We start from the raw sequence: 20,466 nt of genomic DNA, 5'->3' as shown, positions 1-20,466 counted from the left end.
TGAAAAGATATACACTTGGTCATGTGTTTTAAATGGATAAATTTGGAAATAAGAAGTGTTTCAAAAGGAGTTTTGTTTATAAAACCTAGTGTTAGCTTTAGCTTCATATAGCTTTTGAAAGTGGAAATGTTTATTCAATAAGAAACTGAAGAATAATGCAAATAAGACATTTAAAATGATCCATTTAAGGTGGAACTAAATGCTTGATATGAACATTGTGAATAAGAAGCAAGTATCCGCCTCCTAAAATAAGGTTTATGGTCGAACAGAAGATAAAATTTTAGACTATACAAGGCGGTTAAGGTGGTTTAGACAGTACATTCTTGTAAATTCAGGGAAAACAGCAGCGTCTTTCACTTAAGTAGGTAAATGTTTATTGACATCACATACAATTGGTTTGTGTTTTTTAAATGGATAAAGTAGAATGACAGTTGCTTCAAAATATTTAAAAAGCTATAACACTAGATTCTGCTCTTAAGGTGGAACAGAGAATTCAAGAAGCTGGCAAATAATGCCAATCAAAGATCTACCTCCTAAAATATATTTATTGTAGAAGGGAAGATAAGTAACACCAATCTTGTCTAGCTGAAAGATTTAAGGTGGTTTAAGAAATGGCAGCCGCTCGTTCGCTTTTTTTTATTATTTTTTTTTTTTTTAACTTTCTCCTGCGTAGGTAGACATTTTAGTGAAATGGTGAACACTTTTGTGGCAATTATGGCACATTTTTCTTAGCTATTATGTTCTTAAACCTGTATCTTGCTTGTTTGTTCAGTTTTCCCTGGTCCAGCAACCTGGTCGAGCTTCACAGAGGAGACAGAAAGCTCTCTCTCCACTGTTTTGAAACTGTATTATAGTTCCGATTTTAAACGCTTGGTGTCAGTATTACAGATTGCTCCTTTAAGGAGTGCACTCACCAGTCTTGGTCCTCTATCCATTGAGCCAGGTATTCTCTCACAGCCATGGGGAGATCTTCGGTTTTGTATAAATCATCCAATCTCTGCAAATACACAGAGTCCAGCTGCTTCAAGCGCTCCCACTGCGACATTCTTGACAAACAAATAAACACACACAGAGAGAGAGATCAGTCACACGTGACTCTCAGATTGTAAAAACTGAAGAATTCGTGTGAACATGTAGGCTCCTCTTAGGAAAAATTGAAGCTACAAATTCCAGCAGGGGTTTTCCACAGATACCAGCGTTGAACATTGGCAAGTCAAATCTCTTCAGGCGTGAGTTACCGCAACATTAGCAAGTTACTTAAACCTGTTTCCTTTCTGCAGGCGTGTGCAAAGGTCTGTGGTCAAATGACATATTTGTGTACATTTCGCATCATGTTAATCCTCCCTACGGAGAGCAGCATTAAAACTGTAAACTTCAATTTGTAGGAAGGGTTTATATTGAAAGACTGTTTTACAGTTTCCCCCAGTATGTTCAATACAGTAAGTAAACAGAAGAGAACTGTAGAGAAAATGTACACAGAGAAATATCAAAACACGCAGTCTGAACAGAGGTGTCTAAAGATTCAGAAACAGCACAGCAGGGAAACACAACTGAAGTCAAGCCAGCCCCCACTTGGAAAAGCTTGGTCAAGCCAGCCCCCACTTAGATTTGGTGGAACGTCGTATTCTGAACATTACGGTAATAGCGTGCAGAGGAACAAATTTCCAGATAAAAGCCAAAAGTCAATGACAGGAAATGTATGTAATAAATAAATAATTTTCTAAACAAATAATAAATGGATAAACAACAAATATTTGCTATTTTGTGGAAATGATGAAGATTTTAGGACATGACTCTCAAGTCACTCTGATGTGCCATTTAAAAAAAAGGCCCTTTGTGTAGTCCTATGTCTGTAAATTTAATTTCTAAATTTATATAATTATTAAAAGAAAACCTTTAGTTTGCACAGAACAATTTCACTTCATAATCATAGTACAACACCTGATTATGTCACTCACTTAATATGAAGTCATTCTGATGTGTCATTTCAAAATAAAAGCCCTTTGAATTGTCCCATTTCTGTAAATTTAATTTCAAATTTACATAATTATTAAAAAGAAACCTTTAGTTTGCACATAACAATTTCACTTCATAATCATAGTACAACACCTGATTATGTCACTCACTTAATATGAAGTCATTCTGATGTGTCATTTCAAAATAAAAGCCCTTTGAATTGTCCCATTTCTGTGAATTTAATTTCAAATTTACATAATTATTAAAAGAAAACCTTTAGTTTGCACAGATTAATTTCACTTCATAATCATAGTACCACATCTGATTATGTCACTCACTTAATATGAAGTCATTCTGATGTGTCATTTCAAAATAAAAGCCCTTTGAATTGTCCCATTTCTGTAAATTTATTTCCAAATTTACATAATTATAAAAAGTGAACTATTAGTTTGCACAAAACAATTTCACTTCATAATCATAGTACCACATCTGATTATGTCACTCACTGAATATCAAGTCATTCTGATGTGTCATTTCAAAATAAAAGCCCTTTGAATTGTCACATTTCTGTAAATTTATTTTCCGAATTTAAATAATTTTTAAAAACAAACCTTTAGTTTGCACAGAACAATTTCACTTCATAATCATAGTACCACATCTGATTATGTCACTCACTTAATATGAAGTCATTCTGATGTGTCATTTCAAAATAAAAGCCCTTTGAATTGTCACATTTCTGTAAATTTATTTCCAAATTTAAATAATTATTAAAAAGAAACCTTTAGTTTGCACAGAACAATTTCACTTCATAATCATAGTACAACACCTGATTATGTCACTCACTGAATATCAAGTCATTCTGATGTGTCATTTCAAAATAAAAGCCCTTTGAATTGTCACATTTCTGTAAATTTATTTCCAAATTTACATAATTATTAAAAGTGAAATATTAGTTTGCACAGAACAATTTCACTTCATAATCATAGTACCACATCTGATTATGTCACTCACTTAATATGAAGTCATTCTGATGTGTCATTTCAAAATAAAAGCCCTTTGAATTGTCCCATTTCTGTAAATTTAATTTCAAATTTACATAATTATTAAAAAGAAACCTTTAGTTTGCACATAACAATTTCACTTCATAATCATAGTACAACACCTGATTATGTCACTCACTTAATATGAAGTCATTCTGATGTGTCATTTCAAAATAAAAGCCCTTTGAATTGTCCCATTTCTGTGAATTTAATTTCAAATTTACATAATTATTAAAAGAAAACCTTTAGTTTGCACAGATTAATTTCACTTCATAATCATAGTACCACATCTGATTATGTCACTCACTTAATATGAAGTCATTCTGATGTGTCATTTCAAAATAAAAGCCCTTTGAATTGTCCCATTTCTGTAAATTTATTTCCAAATTTACATAATTATTAAAAGTGAACTATTAGTTTGCACAAAACAATTTCACTTCATAATCATAGTACCACATCTGATTATGTCACTCACTGAATATCAAGTCATTCTGATGTGTCATTTCAAAATAAAAGCCCTTTGAATTGTCACATTTCTGTAAATTTATTTTCCGAATTTAAATAATTTTTAAAAACAAACCTTTAGTTTGCACAGAACAATTTCACTTCATAATCATAGTACCACATCTGATTATGTCACTCACTGAATATTAAGTCATTCTGATGTGTCATTTCAAAATAAAAGCCCTTTGAATTGTCCCATTTCTGTAAATTTATTTCCAAATTTACATAATTATTAAAAGTGAACTATTAGTTTGCACAAAACAATTTCACTTCATAATCATAGTACCACATCTGATTATGTCACTCACTGAATATCAAGTCATTCTGATGTGTCATTTCAAAATAAAAGCCCTTTGAATTGTCACATTTCTGTAAATTTATTTTCAAATTTACATAATTATTAAAAGTGAACTATTAGTTTGCACAGAATATTTTCACTTCATAATCATAGTAGTCATGTTCCTATTTTACCTTAGTGAAATGATTGTACACTATTAAAAATAAAGCTGCTGTCAGAGGTTCACTGTCACGCCCTCGTCCTGTCATGCCCGTTTTCCTCGCAGTCGCCTTTAGTTTCCCAGTCGTGTTGTTTCTTCCTTTTTCATAGTCATGTGGTGTTGTTTCTCTCCCACTTCAGTTCAGGTTGTTTTTGTTTCCTAGTCGTTTCATTTTGTTTCCAAAGTCATGTCGGTTTGTGTAATTCTCATTTGTAGTCATGTCATTTCGTTTTTCTCCCCAAGCCTTGTCATTTCTTTCCTCTAAGTATCATTGTTTTGCCTCCAGTGTATCCATGTCTTGTTTCTTAGTTCGGTCTGTCTCTGTCGTTTTCCTCATTTCATTTCATATGTCTAGTTGTTTCTGTAGTTGCCAATCTTTGTTTTGTTATATCTTTTGTTTCATTAACATTACTGTGTTTTAGCAAGTGTGTCCGCCTCCGTCAGTCCGCCCCGCTAATCATGACAGAATGACCAATCACTATAAGGACGCAGCTAACACAGACAATCCTTTTGCGAGGTGTGCTATTCGCCGGACGCCATTCCGTATAGGCCCGTAAGGGTATGTTTTGAAGGCGGCTTCGGAATGGAGTAGCCGGCTCCAGCTCATGCCCCCTGCCTCTGTGGACATCGTCGCAGGGCCCCCTGCCTCCGTGGACGTCGTCGCAGGGCCCCCTGCCTCCGTGGACGTCGTCGCAGGGCCCCCTGCCTCCGTGGACGTCGTCGCAGGGCCCCCTGCCTCCGTGGACGTCGTCGCAGGGCCCCCTGTCTCCGTGGACGTCGTCGCAGGGCCCCCTGCCTCCGTGGACGTTGTCGCAGGGCCCTCTGCTTCCAAGGACGTCGCTGCACTCCCTCCTGATCTCCAGGAGAAGCTTACAAGCCTCTTGGCACGTCTGGAGGTCTCCATCCCCCAGTTGTTTTGATTCCCATGTCTGTTCCTGTTCGTGTTCAATCCCGGTAAACGTCCTGGTCCCTGTTCCCCTGCCAAGTCTTATCCAGTCCTCTGTTAATCCAGTCCAGTCCACATTTCAGTCTAATGTCTTATCACCTGTCTTTTCTCCTGTCTTGTCTCCAGTCCAGTCTCCATTTCAACCCTTTGTCCTGTCTCAAGTCCAGTCTCCTGTCCATTCCCAACACCCAGTCCCGTCACCTGTCCTGCCTCATGTCCAGTCCCCATATCCATCCAGTGTTCAATCAAATGTCCTGTCCCCTGTTCAGTCACTTGTCTTGTCTCCCTTCCAGTCCACTGTCCTGTCACCTGCTCCTGTCCAATCTTCTGTCTCTGGTTCTGTCCTGTCCTCAGTTATGTCCCCTGTCTCGTCACCAGTCTCTGCTCCTGTCCAGTCCCATTACCCAGTTCTTCCATATGTTCTGTCTCCATTCCAGTCTCCTGTCCTGTCACCTGCCCATGTCCAGTCTTCTGTCCCTAAACCTGTTCAGTCACCTGCTTCTGTCCCGACTCCAGTTCCTAGTCTCGTCCAATCCCTGTTCCCATCCATTGTCCTATCCATGTCAAGCACCCTGTCCAGTTTCCTGCTCCGGTCCAGTCTCATGTGTCCACTCCCGTCCTGTCTAGTCCTTTCCAGTCTCAAGTCCTGTCTCCTTTTCCCTTTTTTCAGTCACCCGTTCAGTCCCGCCTGCTCTCCAGTTTTGTCTCCAGTCCGTCCCCCTCTTCATTCCAGTATTTCATCACCTGTCTCTAGTTCTGTCTTGTCCCGTTTCTGTCCTCTGTCTTGTCCCAAGTCTCTTCTCCTGTAGCCCCCCTTTGTCAGCCTCCTGTCCTGTCCCGTGTCCCGAGACAGGAGCGGCTGGTGCCGCCTTCACAGAGACAGGAACTGCGGGTGCAGCCTTCACGGAGACAGGAGCGGCGGGTGCCGCCATCACAGAGACAGGAGCTGCGGGTGCTGCCTTCACGGAGACAGGAGCGGCGGGTGCCACCTTCACGGAGACAGGAGCGGCGGGTGCCGCCTTCATGGAGACCTCCAGACGTGCCAAGAGGCTTGTAAGCTTCTCCTGGAGATCAGGAGGGAGTGCAGCGACGTCCTTGGAAGCAGGGGGCCCTGCGACGACGTCCACGGAGGCAGGGGGCCCTGCGACGACGTCCACGGAGGCAGGGGGCCCTGCGACGACGTCCACGGAGGCAGGGGGCCCTGCGACGACGTCCACGGAGGCAGGGGGCCCTGCGACGACGTCCACGGAGGCAGGGGGCCCTGCGACGACGTCCACGGAGGCAGGGGGCCCTGCGACGACGTCCACGGAGACAGGAGGCCCTGCGACGATGTCCACAGAGGCAGGGGGCATGAGCTGGAGCCGGCTACTCCATTCCGAAGCCGCCTTTAAAACATACCCTTACGGGCCTATACGGAATGGCGTCCGGCGAATAGCACACCTCGCAAAAGGATTGTCTGTGTTAGCTGCGTCCTTATAGTGATTGGTCATTCTGTCATGATTAGCGGGGCGGACTGACGGAGGCGGACACACTTGCTAAAACACAGTAATGTTAATGAAACAAAAGATATAACAAAACAAAGATTGGCAACTACAGAAACAACTAGACATATGAAATGAAATGAGGAAAACGACAGAGACAGACCGAACTAAGAAACAAGACATGGATACACTGGAGGCAAAACAATGATACTTAGAGGAAAGAAATGACAAGGCTTGGGGAGAAAAACGAAATGACATGACTACAAATGAGAATTACACAAACCGACATGACTTTGGAAACAAAATGAAACGACTAGGAAACAAAAACAACCTGAACTGAAGTGGGAGAGAAACAACACCACATGACTATGAAAAAGGAAGAAACAACACGACTGGGAAACTAAAGGCGACTGCGAGGAAAACGGGCATGACAGGACGAGGGCGTGACAGTGAACCTCTGACAGCAGCTTTATTTTTAATAGTGTACAATCATTTCACTAAGGTAAAATAGGAACATGACTACTATGATTATGAAGTGAAAATATTCTGTGCAAACTAATAGTTCACTTTTAATAATTATGTAAATTTGAAAATAAATTTACAGAAATGTGACAATTCAAAGGGCTTTTATTTTGAAATGACACATCAGAATGACTTGATATTCAGTGAGTGACATAATCAGATGTGGTACTATGATTATGAAGTGAAATTGTTTTGTGCAAACTAATAGTTCACTTTTAATAATTATGTAAATTTGGAAATAAATTTACAGAAATGGGACAATTCAAAGGGCTTTTATTTTGAAATGACACATCAGAATGACTTAATATTCAGTGAGTGACATAATCAGATGTGGTACTATGATTATGAAGTGAAATTGTTCTGTGCAAACTAATAGTTCACTTTTAATAATTATGTAAATTTGGAAATAAATTTACAGAAATGTGACAATTCAAAGGGCTTTTATTTTGAAATGACATATCAGAATGACTTCATATTAAGTGAGTGACATAATCAGATGTGGTACTATGATTATGAAGTGAAATTTTTCTGTGCAAACTAAAGGTTTGTTTTTAAAAATTATTTAAATTCGGAAAATAAATTTACAGAAATGTGACAATTCAAAGGGCTTTTATTTTGAAATGACACATCAGAATGACTTGATATTCAGTGAGTGACATAATCAGATGTGGTACTATGATTATGAAGTGAAATTGTTTTGTGCAAACTAATAGTTCACTTTTAATAATTATGTAAATTTGGAAATAAATTTACAGAAATGGGACAATTCAAAGGGCTTTTATTTTGAAATGACACATCAGAATGACTTCATATTAAGTGAGTGACATAATCAGATGTGGTACTATGATTATGAAGTGAAATTAATCTGTGCAAACTAAAGGTTTTCTTTTAATAATTATGTAAATTTGAAATTAAATTCACAGAAATGGGACAATTCAAAGGGCTTTTATTTTGAAATGACACATCAGAATGACTTCATATTAAGTGAGTGAAATAATCAGGTGTTGTACTATGATTATGAAGTGAAATTGTTATGTGCAAACTAAAGGTTTCTTTTTAATAATTATGTAAATTTGAAATTAAATTTACAGAAATGGGACAATTCAAAGGGCTTTTATTTTGAAATGACACATCAGAATGACTTCATATTAAGTGAGTGACATAATCAGATGTGGTACTATGATTATGAAGTGAAATTGTTCTGTGCAAACTAATATTTCACTTTTAATAATTATGTAAATTTGGAAATAAATTTACAGAAATGTGACAATTCAAAGGGCTTTTATTTTGAAATGACACATCAGAATGACTTGATATTCAGTGAGTGACATAATCAGGTGTTGTACTATGATTATGAAGTGAAATTGTTATGTGCAAACTAAAGGTTTCTTTTTAATAATTATGTAAATTTGAAATTAAATTTACAGAAATGGGACAATTCAAAGGGCTTTTATTTTGAAATGACACATCAGAATGACTTCATATTAAGTGAGTGAGGTGTTGTACTATGATTATGAAGTGAAATTGTTCTGTGCAAACTAAAGGTTTTCTTTTAATAATTATATAAATTTAGAAATTAAATTTACAGACATAGGACTACACAAAGGGCCTTTTTTTTAAATGGCACATCAGAGTGACTTGAGAGTCATGTCCTAAAATCTTCATCATTTCCACAAAATAGCAAATATTTGTTGTTTATCCATTTATTATTTGTTTAGAAAATTATTTATTTATTACATACATTTCCTGTCATTGACTTTTGGCTTTTATCTGGAAATTTGTTCCTCTGCACGCTATTACCGTAATGTTCAGAATACGACGTTCCACCAAATCTAAGTGGGGGCTGGCTTGACCAAGCTTTTCCAAGTGGGGGCTGGCTTGACTTCAGTGAAACACAACGGTGTAGCATGTTGCAAATGGATGTTTCGAAGGCCTTTACCACAAGCTCGGAAGTAACATATCACTAGAGATAACGTTTTACTGAATCATTTAATGTTCGCAAACTTAACATTGGTCACAAAAACGGTAATTTACCTTAGTAGCTAAAAAATATGAATGTTACGGTGCCACTGCAGAAGAAGCACTAACGACACTCTTCATTTACTCACCTGAGACTTGACGCCGAATGCAGTTGTTAGCTAATCTGATTAAATCTCCAGCCAGCACTGCACAAACATTATATTCTGCCCGTGTAAACTAGGAAACTCTTCAGACCAGCGGATTCGAGCTCACCATCACTCAACGCTTACAGGAGGTGGCTAGCTACAACTGTAAACATGTACTATTACTATTCTCTCGGCAACACGTCGCTCAGCTGAGGCGCCGCACGCTGATTGGGCAAACGGCATCACACGTGGGCGACCTCGCTTCTCAGATTGGCTTTACTTCTCAACGCTCCCGTCCCCTTTAAAACCCGTACGCTTGCGTGGTGTATTTGGTATGAATATTAATTTATATATTACCAGCCTTATTTATAAAGCCATGTACATATTCTTCCTTCTGTGTGCATTTAAAGCATGTCTTACTGCAACAGACTTTTAAAAATCCGTTTCGCAAGAGAGACGTAAAGAGTTGAGGCCGTAGTGATTGGCTGAAATTACCTGTCAATCAAAGCGTGTAGGGGCTGGGACCGGGAGCAACAAGAACGAAACTTAAAGCAGAGAGAGCGGACCTTCCAAGAAATGACGAAACGAAACCTAAGCTACGTTTGGAGAGAGGAGAGCGCGGGAATTTGAAACATTGACTCATCTCTAAAACCTCATCAGAGTTTGTGGCATTTTGAAGGAGCACAGGTCTGTTATTGTACATCTCTTATATACCTAAGTAAAATTTGGATAGATTTTTCTTTAAAACTTTATATACAAATTGTGTTATCTGTGATGTGTTTTTTGGAAACTTCTATTATGTATGAAGTCCATGTCCATTCTGGCCTTAGTCTACAGTTATTCATTATGTAATGTTCTGTGGCACAACAGTGCATCAGTTTGTCAGAATCCTCTGTTTCATTTTATTATTTTATTTAGTTTTCATGTATTAAGTTATTACTGCGGGGATCTCTGTGCTGTCAGTCACAGAGTATTAGTCATGATCTAGGATGAACATAAACAAAGAGTTACTTAGGTCATTAAACAAAAATGTAGAGAAAATGTATATTCTGTCTTTTTTCAACACAAAATTGACACTGGATTTTTTTCTTTATGACATACGAAAATATATATATATCAAACATATCTTTATATTACAAAGAAATGTATTCTTAATAGCATCCTTAAAGGGACAATCCGTAATATATGTACTTTACTCAATCATAAAATGTCCAGTGTGTGTCATCATAGATTAAGGAAACAGGCTAAGCTGAAGAACTGGTGTCTCTAAAAGTAATGCTGGAGCCAGTATATTCTCTTTGAGAATCTATTGGAATTTCAGCCTGAGAACTTCCAAACCTACTGTGTTGCCAGGTACTCAAACATAGCGTCCTGCGACCATTAAGTGACCAAGCAAAGCATGATTAGGTGATCACCTGAACAAAATCCTATTCAAACAAACAACAGTATAAAAACCATTGCTGCTGTCATCACAATTCACTTGTTATAGCACCAGCTGGATGGGAAAAGCAGTGCTTGGACTACCCACGAATGAAATGTAGTCAAAATACAACGGTGGATGAAATCAAAGCGTTGAAAAGAAAGGTTCTTAATGAGGAAAAGAAGGGTTAAATTGTAGCTTTACTGGCAGAGGGATGCAGTGAGTGTCAGGTTTCTTCTTTCTTGAAAATTTCAAAAACTGCAGTTCATAAGAACAAGGTCAAGCAGGAAATACATGCGACAACAAAGCTACCGAGTGGCAGAGGACGAAAATGACTCTCTACTGACCGTAATGACCGCCACCTCATCCGGATGTCACCAAGGAGACTATAATGATTAGACTGTAGAGGACTGGAGTAAGGGCATCTTCTCTGATGAGAGCAATTTTCAGCTTTGTCCAACAGCTGGTTGTGTGGTTAGAAAGAGACCTGGGGAAGCCTACAAGCCAGAGTGCTTCGCGCCCACTGTGAAATTTGGTGCAGGATTGGTGATGATCTGGGGGTGTTTCAGCAAGGCTGGAATTGGGCAGATTTGTCTTTGTAAAGGACACATGAATCAAGACACTTCCAAAATTATGCTGGAAAAAAAACTTGCTTCCTTCTGCTGTGACAATGTTCCCCAACACAGATGATTGTTTTTTCAACAGGACAATGCTCCATGTCACACAGCCAAGTCAATCAAAGTGTGGATGAGGGACCACCAGATCTAGACCCTATCATGGTCAGCCCAATCTCCAGACCTGAACCCCCCATGAAAACCTCTGGAATGTGATTAAGAGGAAGATTGATAATCACAAGCCACCAAACAAAGCAGAGCTCCTGGAATTTCTGTGCCAGGAGTGGTGTAAAGTTACCCAACAGCAATATGAAAGACTGGTGGAAAGCATGCCAATGTGTATGAAAGCTGTGATTAAAAATCAAGGTTATTCCACCAAATACTGGACTCATCCTAAGTTGAAGTATTAGTACTGTGTTGTTTATAAATGAATATAAGGTTGTTTTATTTGCATTATTTGTGGTCTGAAATTTTTGTAACTGTTTATTATATGGATCATTAGTAATTTTCTATAAAATAGAAATACAAAAATACAATATTATTATTTAGATTTTGGAAGACACGTGCCAGTATGGCACTGCTCAGCCTGGTCAAACACACTGCCATCAATTGTAAAAGTAGAAAAAAACTGATCATTTTGTAGTGGTCCTTTATGTTTTTCTAGTGCTGTGTAAATACCATTTTATGTTCGTATGGATAAAGTAAGTTAATCACTTTTAATTTCTCTAAATAATGCCTGGTTATGTTCTTCTGCAGCTTATCCCATTAAGGCAATCATTCTCAATCTTTTTAGACCAAGTACCACTTATTATCAAATCAAAGCCCCCAAGTACCCCCTGTGAATCCTATGAATATCTTGCTTGAATATTTGTAATTTGCATTCATTAAACAAAAATTATTCTAAAATAATTACGAACATAGAACACATAAATGATTAGGCCTAAATAGAATGTTTTAAACACAATTACATTTATGAGAACATATACAATTTTGGGGAAATAAACATTGTGAAAGAAAAAAATGCAAAGAGAGATTAATTTAATATGAGCTTTAATAGACTAGGTGTAAACAGTGTGGCACTTGGAGCAGGTGCTCACAGCGGCTCTCAGCACTTGTATCAGTAGGTGATGGAGGTGCGGCGATGTTAAACTGTGTTTTAGGACTCTAATGATGCGAAGATCAGCCATGTTGTTTTCCTTCAGTTAAGTGTACTCTCTATCTATGCCATCTTCTGTGCTTAGGGGCATTTTGCTGGGTAGGGCCTCAGTTTGTTTTTCTCGTTTACACTTTGCCCTTTATGCAATAAAGTCTGAATTACTCACCTCTGTCTCTAGCCTTTGCTTACATTCAGTAAGAAGCTTAAACTGGGCTTTCTTTACATGGATTTGCAAAATACTGGGAGTGCTTGCTCTTTATTTTGTTCTGTTGCTATGGAGTTTATCCTCTAAAATGGTGAACGCTACCCACAATGCAATGCGCTGTTAAGTAGTTGCTCATTCTCTATATACTAATGACCGTCCCTGTGTCCGAAATGGCTCCCTATTTCCTATGTTATTCACTATATAGTTCACTGTTATAGGGAACTGATTTTGAACACTACCTCATATGGGTTTTTACCAAACAACACAGTGGATTATGGGTAATCTGATATTTGTTAATGTACATGAGTTGTACGCTACTATTTGCAGTGCATTGTGGGATTGTTTGAGTGCACTGAAAAATTTCCACTATGTTTTTGGACACTACTACAAAATGGTGGAACCCCAAAATATATATAGTGAATTGGGCACTGTTTCAGACACAGACTTACAGCTGGAAGCAGAATGCTTTTTTCTGTTACCATGGCAACACACAGCCTTGAGACAGAGCAGTCACTTTTTTTATCTTTCTGTGTTTTTACTCTGAATTGTGGGTGTCGTTTAGAAGATACACAGTAAAATGGCACAGGCGGGTATGACGTCTTTTGTCTTGGTGTGGTGTGATAATTTTGTTAACATAATTGTACAAAGGGGATACCTTCTAGAGTGTCTCCAAATTGGTGCTTTCCCCCAGCTGTACTCTGCTGTCTCCGATGCTATTCTGTTATACACGCCGACGGAGTTTTGCTGCTGTCTCTGCTCAACTCAGACTTAATCCATTCAGGATCATTCTGTATTGTTTAGTGTTCTGTGTTTGCTCTGTTTATGTCTTTCACTCCATCCTCATAGCTTTGTGAATAGCTGGATAGCTAGCTCGCTCACTAGGCTCCTAAGCTTTAGCTTACCAGTCTCTTTGACTCAGAGAGGAGGCGTGGCTATGGTAGCTTTGTGATTGGTCAGTATACTGACATAAGCATTACCCACTTTTAGGACAGATCTAGAGGAGAGCAGTACTGGCCATTTCTGAGGAGAAATATATCATATTTTTGTTGTGCGCATGTTTTTTATTCAAACTTTGCTGAACATGTAACATAACACACAAGTTTAGAGGTTGGAACTAAGTATGTCAATATGGAAATTGTGAATAGGAAGCAAAAAAATAAAAAATAAAAAAAAACACACCAGCCTTTTCTAGTCTAAACATTTAAGGTGAATTTAGACAGTAAAATCTGCAGATAAATTCTACAGAAGCTCTTTTGTTTGTAGTTACTTATGTAGATATTAAGTGACATGCAGTGCAATTAGTTTGTGTGTTTTAAACAGATGAAGTGGAATAAGTGCTTTATTGAGCCCTTAAGGAGGAATGGAGATTTCAAGAAGCTGGCGAATAACAGCAATAAGACACAAAGACCTTAAGGTGGAACTAAATGTTTAAATATGAAGATTGTGAAAAAGAAGCAAAGATCTGTTTCCTAAAATTATATTTATGGTGGAAATAAATTGTATAACACCAGCACTGTCCAGTTAAAATATTTCAGATAGATTTAGAGAGTAAAGACTTATTCAGGGATTAGCAGCATCTCATTCACTTTAAGCCTTTCACTAGCATAAGTAGATGTTATATGAACTTTGTAAATTTGATAATGAAATTTAGCTATTACCATCTATTGTAAGCAGTACAAATATTTGAGTCCAAATAAACTACCAATACATTAAAAATACCAATACAGAATACTGTCAGGACCGGGCACACTAACGGAGGCAGACGCATGCGCTATATCACAGTAGAATAACAAAACAAGACAGAATATTTAGACTACTAGACAATACTTGAACAAAGAAAGACCTAGACAGAGAGGGAACTGGACAGAGAAACCTAGACAGAGGGAGCTAAACAGAGACCTAGACTAGAGTGACAGATACAGACCTAAACTGAGAGACAGATACATACTGACCAAGGCAGGAAAAGCTGGACAGAGACCCAAACAGGGAGAGCTAAACAGACTAACCTAAAACAGTGGGAACTAAACAAACAGAGAAAGCTAAAGAGACTAACCTTGACAAAGAGAACTAAACAGGGAGCTAAAACAGAAACCAAATGAGAACATGAAGCACATGGAAGAAACAGACAGACCACACAGATAAACGCAGGGAAGTGAATCAAACTGAGGAACAGACGAGACAGACAAGCGAATGTGGAGATTACAGGAAAGAGGAGTGAGAGAAACAAACTGACTAGAAGGGGCCCGGGAATGAGAAACAGCCGAGACAAACTGACTGGAGAAAAAAGAGCAATGTCTGACCATGAGGAAGTCACACAAAGGAATTTAAATGCACAACACAGACAAGGGACACCTGGATCAGATAACTAGGGGGTATTAATATAAAGGAGGCAAAATGAGGAGGTGGAGCTAAGGCAGGACTAGGGCGGAGACAGGAACAATAACAAAAAGAACCATGTGCTAAGTAAGCACATGGTGGGAACAACAGATAGGACAGGACCAAGGCATGACAAATACACAATAACAATACAGAATCAATACTAGGTATGAGATACAGAATCAATGCTTATACCTAAAAAGAGAGAAATGCAAAAATAAACATATACAAGAGTAAATGTTGATACCGAGAAAGCTATTCAAGAGATTTATTAGCTTTTGTGTTATTTTGTCCTAGACAAATGTACAAATAATAAAGTTGCATTCTCTGCAATGTGCCTAACACACTATATAACAAAATTTAGACTTTAGCGTGTTGGTCTCTGATGAGTATTTTCAATCATGTTTGAAGTAATCCATTTTATATTTGAAAAAATTATTAGAGGAGAATGTTAGAAATTAAGGGAGGTATATAGCTGCAATTTTGCCTCTGAAATGTAACAATAGCTATTTGTATTCCTTCATCACTCACCAGCTAATGGGAGAAAAAAGTAAACACAGCCTACCCTAAAGAATTTACCCAAAAAGCAATTTTAGTGTTAAATATTTCTCTGGTGTTCAAGACACATCATAACTTGTCACGGAGTTGCATGGGACGCATAGAAGGCAAGCGCATAGGTATCACTTTGATGTAAGGCATAAGTGTCAACAAAGCAGGCAAAACATAGAAACACAAAACAAGCAGACAGAAGAAGACAACTTCATACAAAATAAGTCAATACAACGAACACCGACGTAAGAATACAAAGACAGAGTTTATAAAGGGAATAAGTAAGGGGCAACACCTGTGAGCAATCACACTCAGGGCTCACAGATGGAGGGCGTGGCTAAAGACACAAAAGGAGCAGGAACCCTAAACCAAACATAAGAAAACAGGAACAAGAGAACAGGAACAGATCCTGACATAATCAGATATCCTAACAGTCAAATCAGAGAGCTGTGCTGAACAGTATTTATGCAATATTTTTGAAGGTACTGTATTTTAAATGGAAGCATTTGATGCTTAATATTAAACCTGTTATACCTACACAGGAAATTTCAAAGTACATTTAATGTAGTTTTTATAAATTTACCTACAGTTATAAGGTATAATAAAAAGCCAGAACACAGAAAATGGAGTACTTATTTATTGTAAATAGTGAACATTTACAGAGAAATAAAAATACAATGGAAAATAATACACACATGGGTTCCTACAATACAATTATATTGAAAGAAATGTATACATTACATGGTTAATTTAAACATAGCCTTTATTAAATGTAAGAGACATTGTACGACATTTTATGTATCGTCTGGAATGGAAAACACAGATGAACTCTTTTATCTGTATATTTTAAATTGAGCATACTGTTTCTGATGTTGCATGAAACTGAGATTGACTGTATTCATTACTTATTCCTACTTTTGCATGCCTTTGTAGAAAGATAAATATGGCAGATGTATTTTAACAAGAATCAATTTAGGTAGTTTGAGATTTTCTCTGGAACTTTAATACACATAATATAGATGTATATTTATATTCAAGGTAGGATAAACATACTTTAGGCAGGTTTGGGTTGAGAATTATTATAATTATTGACAAGAAATGCCATGGTAAACACTACAGTAGACACCATATATAACTAGTGTTATAACTGATTTTTCCCCCTTTAAAATTAAAGTTGGTCTGTGATTTCTGTCTAGCATTAACTGTGATTTTCCTCTCACTCTCTTCTCTCAACTGTTCTACAACCTGATTTTCTAAATTTTTTCAACTGTTCTGACAACCCATTTTTTAAACTAAACAAATCTAAGCTCAAACTCAAATTTAAAGTCAGATTTATTGCCCATTTCCATGTGCTGTGACAGGCCTTGTGATTAATGCAATAACAGGTATAATAGAGGGGGCATTTACTTCTTTATATTAGTCTCAGACTTTCTACTATCTTTTCTACTCATTTCCTGATTATTACTGAATGGTAATCATTCCATCCTCCCAACTTTCCTGGTTCAAAAGCAGATCATCTTCCTGATTCATGTTGTTTAGCAAGTACTTAATTCCTGCCTTGACACCAGTTTTAAGCCCTGCCCCCAGGGCATATCCAGCCACACCTGCAGTTCCACCAGTAACCGCCATAAGGGCATCAGTGCCCAAATCCACGGCACTGAGTATGGCTCTTTCTTTTGCTGTGGTGGAGCAGTTAACAGATGCATAATACACAGCTGTACCAAGGTTATAAAGTGTGGACACTCCAGGGATCCACTCTGCTACATTATGCACTCGCTCTTCCTTATAATTCTTACAGCTGTCCTGAGGAGTTGAATGTCTGCGCCATCGCACAGGCCCCACGCCACACTTCTGAATCCAGCTCTCTGACTGGCTGGGGGAAGCCAAGGGCACTACTCGACTGCCATGTCTGAGTATGACACGGTAAATCCTAGGGTTGGAGGCATCATCCTTACTCACACCTGCACAGCTGATTCCTAGGCTTTCACAGACCTGCTTAGCTTCATGTAGGTGGAGATGCTCACCAAGATCAGATGTTTTCCCATGTAACTGAGTGCCCTTCACCTTCAGCCAGCCCTGGCATTGTTTCTTTTGCTCAATAAAGTCTTTGCCATAAAGCCCACCCATATGCTCCCCTGTTTCTGCCAACTGCTGAATGTTAAACATGACTGCTTGTAGGTGGCGCTGTGAATAAGCATTCAGTCGAGGCAGAGTTGAGTGTTGGGAGGGTGGGTTCTTACTTTGCTTTATAAGGGCTACAATACTGACCAAAAGCTCATGTGTATCGTCCTGTCCAAGTTGTTTATATAGGTCCATAACCAGAGTCTGGGCTTCTTTTGTACATTTGGCAGACACTAGAACAGGCACTGTCACCAGACTCAACAACTGCTGTGAAAATCCTTCACCGCTCCAAGGTGCTGCAGCCAGCTCAGTACAGCTAACATTTGCATGGAGATGACCATGACCCTGTATAGAGGCTGCGAGGGTAGAGATAAGTCGGTGTGAGCTGGCCCTTGTTTCTTCCTCCACCCTAACTTTATCTTCCTCACTGTACTTGCCCTCCTGATTCTGCCCTGTCTCTTGTTTTAAGGCCAACTGTGGCAAAGGTGAAGACATTGGAGACACGCTGGCAGTGGAGATGATTGGCCAGAAAGTGTACTTGACTCCAGGAGTGAGTGGAGCCCTTCCATGAATGGTGTCAAACAACATGAAGTAAATCAGAAGCAGCCACTTGAGTTTGGAGGTCTGTGTCACCATGGTGATATACAGAAATTGGGCAAAATCAATTAAAAGCAAGAATCCTATGAGGCAAACAGAAGGTTTTGTGAAAATACATTTGTGCACATCATAGTCATAAAACATTTTATAGTATTTAGGTTTGATATCACACTGACATTATAGTACCATCCTCTCAGTGGACGTTGTTCACTGCAGAAATATATGCAGCTGGACTCTGTAGGGGCTATGTGCAAATAGAAGCCATGTGTGCATATTTGGGTGGTAGGCCACACAAAGATATGTCAAACTGTGTGAACAGCTGTGATTTGTTGGAAGAATCAATGGGAACTCCAACAGAAATGCTCAACAGAGATACAGCAAACATAGTATTGAATGCAGACTTTAAGTCTTGTCATTGCAACACATATGCACGCAGTCTTGCATAACCTTAATCTTGTAGTCATTATGTCCAGGGTCACAATGCCTGACATGATCTCAGCCTCTGTGAGGCTTTGTTTGTCACTTGTTCATCTTTGCAATTTACCTTGCCCAATTCAAAAGCTAAATTCTAGTGAAGTCATTATTCTTTATATATATATATATATATATATATATATATATATACATATGCCAGAAAACTTGTGCAAAATGCAAATACAATCATAATGCAAGGATGTGCAAATCATTTAAAGGCTATATTTAATTTAATATAACAGGGCATAAATAGAACAAAGACAATATTTCAAATGTTGAAACTTGGAAGTTATATTTAATTATACTGTAAACAGAAAATATGAGCGTTAGAGTGTATTACTGAACATCAGAAGCACAGCAGAATCAGTTTAGTCTGAACATCACAGTTAATTTGAAATCGTGAATATTTTAGATGTTTCTCAAAAAAAAAAATCCTTACCTTATTTTTTTGTGTCCAACAGAAGCGACTCTCTCTCTCCCTCTCTCTCTCTCTCTCTCTCTCTCTCTCTCTCTCTCTCTCTCACTCTCACTCTCACTCTCACTCTTCCATTCTCCGACTGGATTTAGCCTTGTTTCTCACTGAGGAATATAGGCTCATGTGGCGTGGGTGCATATTTTCTAAAGGCGTATTGTTTGTTTATCCCTGTGCCCCCTCTCTTTCTCGCTTCTGCCTTGCTCTTCTCCTCCTCTCTCTTGGACCATAGGGGATGGGTGTCCTTTGTTTCTGACCCAGATATTTTACAGCACACTGTACACATGCCTAAGAGGGGTCTGTGAATGTGTGTTTTGTGAGAGAGATTTTACCCATTGAATTTCAGTACAGAATTGACTTGAGGACATTTGGACCATTAGCCTGAAAGGAACATACTCTCATGAAACTCTTCTCTCACTGTCTGCTTCTTATCAGCCAATCCTCAGCTTCCATTACTAACCCCAAACATGTAGCACCAAGGTCACATCTGTTCACAAACTCAAACACTATGAGCCTTTTTTTTACTTGTGCTCTTTTATTGGCTACTCTCAGAACCATAGCTTTATAACGCTGGGTTTAAAACATCAAGCATATAAATCATATTAGCTAAACATGAAGACAAAATCTTTTATATTCCAGTTTAGTATTTGCAAGTAATTTGCAGCTGCATTATTTGGCAGGAACAATTAAGTAAATACACCAGTGTGTGTTTTACCTAGCACCAGTGCAAAGGTCACTAGGTAGAAAATACATGCCACCAATATCGGCATGACACACAATTATTAGGTCAAACATTTTCATGCAACAGAGAGAAAAAATCCAGCTTATGAAGTTTTCTGTAATTCTAGAATTAAGGGCAATTTTGTTAGAAAAACCTACCATGCAGCTCAGCATTTTCTGGTCTTCAGGCGAATACCATGCACAGTTTGTATTAGACATACTCTTGGGTTTTTGTTATTTTCTGTTTACGTGTTCAGTCTCTGCTTTATATTTTTGTCATGGGCAAACTTGTTATATGTCCAAACGCGGAGTCCCATGCTCATTTATTTATTTTTTTTTCCAAAAGCAAGAGCAAAAATAATAAACAAGGCATTTTCCCGTTTTCTCCTAGAAAGGCTTGGAACACTTATGTGAAGATATGGATTACACATGTCCAAAATATCTAGACATCTTTTTGAATGTAGTGTTTATCAAGCCAGAGCAGACTGTAGGGGGAGCTGTAGTCCAGTTTATACAATTGGAAATTTATACAAGGATTTCACTATAACTTGCCTTTCTATAGAGAACAAATCTAAACCTACAGGTCAAATGACACATTTTGATGTAAATATATAAACAGACACCAAAAACTAATAGAGCTTCATATTAATGATAATTTATATTATTAGATTTTTAAAAATATATTTATTGTAAACTCTATAATTGGAAGAA

The 20,466-nt window shown here is 38.1% G+C and overlaps 3 protein-coding genes across 6 annotated transcripts in view; 1 reads left to right on the top strand and 2 right to left on the bottom strand.

Moving 5' to 3' along the window:
* The window catches only part of stat2 (signal transducer and activator of transcription 2), a 30,168-nt gene extending 20,927 nt beyond the window's left edge, over window positions 1-9,241 (bottom strand). For 2 of the 4 annotated variants that reach the window (XM_066665488.1, XM_066665492.1), the window contains exons 1-2: window positions 9,055-9,241; window positions 915-1,046 (exon numbers count right to left, since the gene is read on the bottom strand). In XM_066665488.1, the coding sequence (XP_066521585.1) occupies window positions 915-1,045 (131 nt within the window). In that variant the 5' untranslated portion in view covers window position 1,046; window positions 9,055-9,241. Of the gene's footprint in view, window positions 1-914; window positions 1,047-8,980 lie in introns of all 4 variants that reach the window. The other 2 variants (XM_066665489.1, XM_066665490.1) reach the window with 2 other exon arrangements.
* A 424-nt stretch (window positions 9,242-9,665) lies between these two features.
* The window catches only part of tac3b (tachykinin precursor 3b), a 22,683-nt gene continuing 11,882 nt past the window's right edge, over window positions 9,666-20,466 (top strand). Inside the window, exon 1 of the mRNA XM_066663538.1 lies at window positions 9,666-9,738. The gene's annotated coding sequence lies outside the window, so the exon portion shown is untranslated. The remainder of the gene's footprint in view (window positions 9,739-20,466) is intronic.
* Window positions 16,026-19,143, bottom strand: apof (apolipoprotein F). Its single transcript, XM_066665844.1, has 2 exons — window positions 19,003-19,143; window positions 16,026-18,172 (listed from the first exon to the last, which is right to left on the bottom strand). Exon 2 carries the CDS (start codon window positions 18,126-18,128, stop codon window positions 16,833-16,835), a length of 1,296 nt encoding a protein of 431 aa, XP_066521941.1. The 5' UTR covers window positions 18,129-18,172; window positions 19,003-19,143; the 3' UTR covers window positions 16,026-16,832.

Source organism: Hoplias malabaricus, chromosome 3 (genome assembly GCF_029633855.1).
Source record: "Hoplias malabaricus isolate fHopMal1 chromosome 3, fHopMal1.hap1, whole genome shotgun sequence".
In the NCBI taxonomy this organism is placed as follows: Eukaryota; Metazoa; Chordata; class Actinopteri; order Characiformes; family Erythrinidae; genus Hoplias; species Hoplias malabaricus.
The sequence above is the reverse complement of the archived record's forward strand: the minus strand, read 5'-3'. Positions and strand labels throughout refer to the sequence as shown.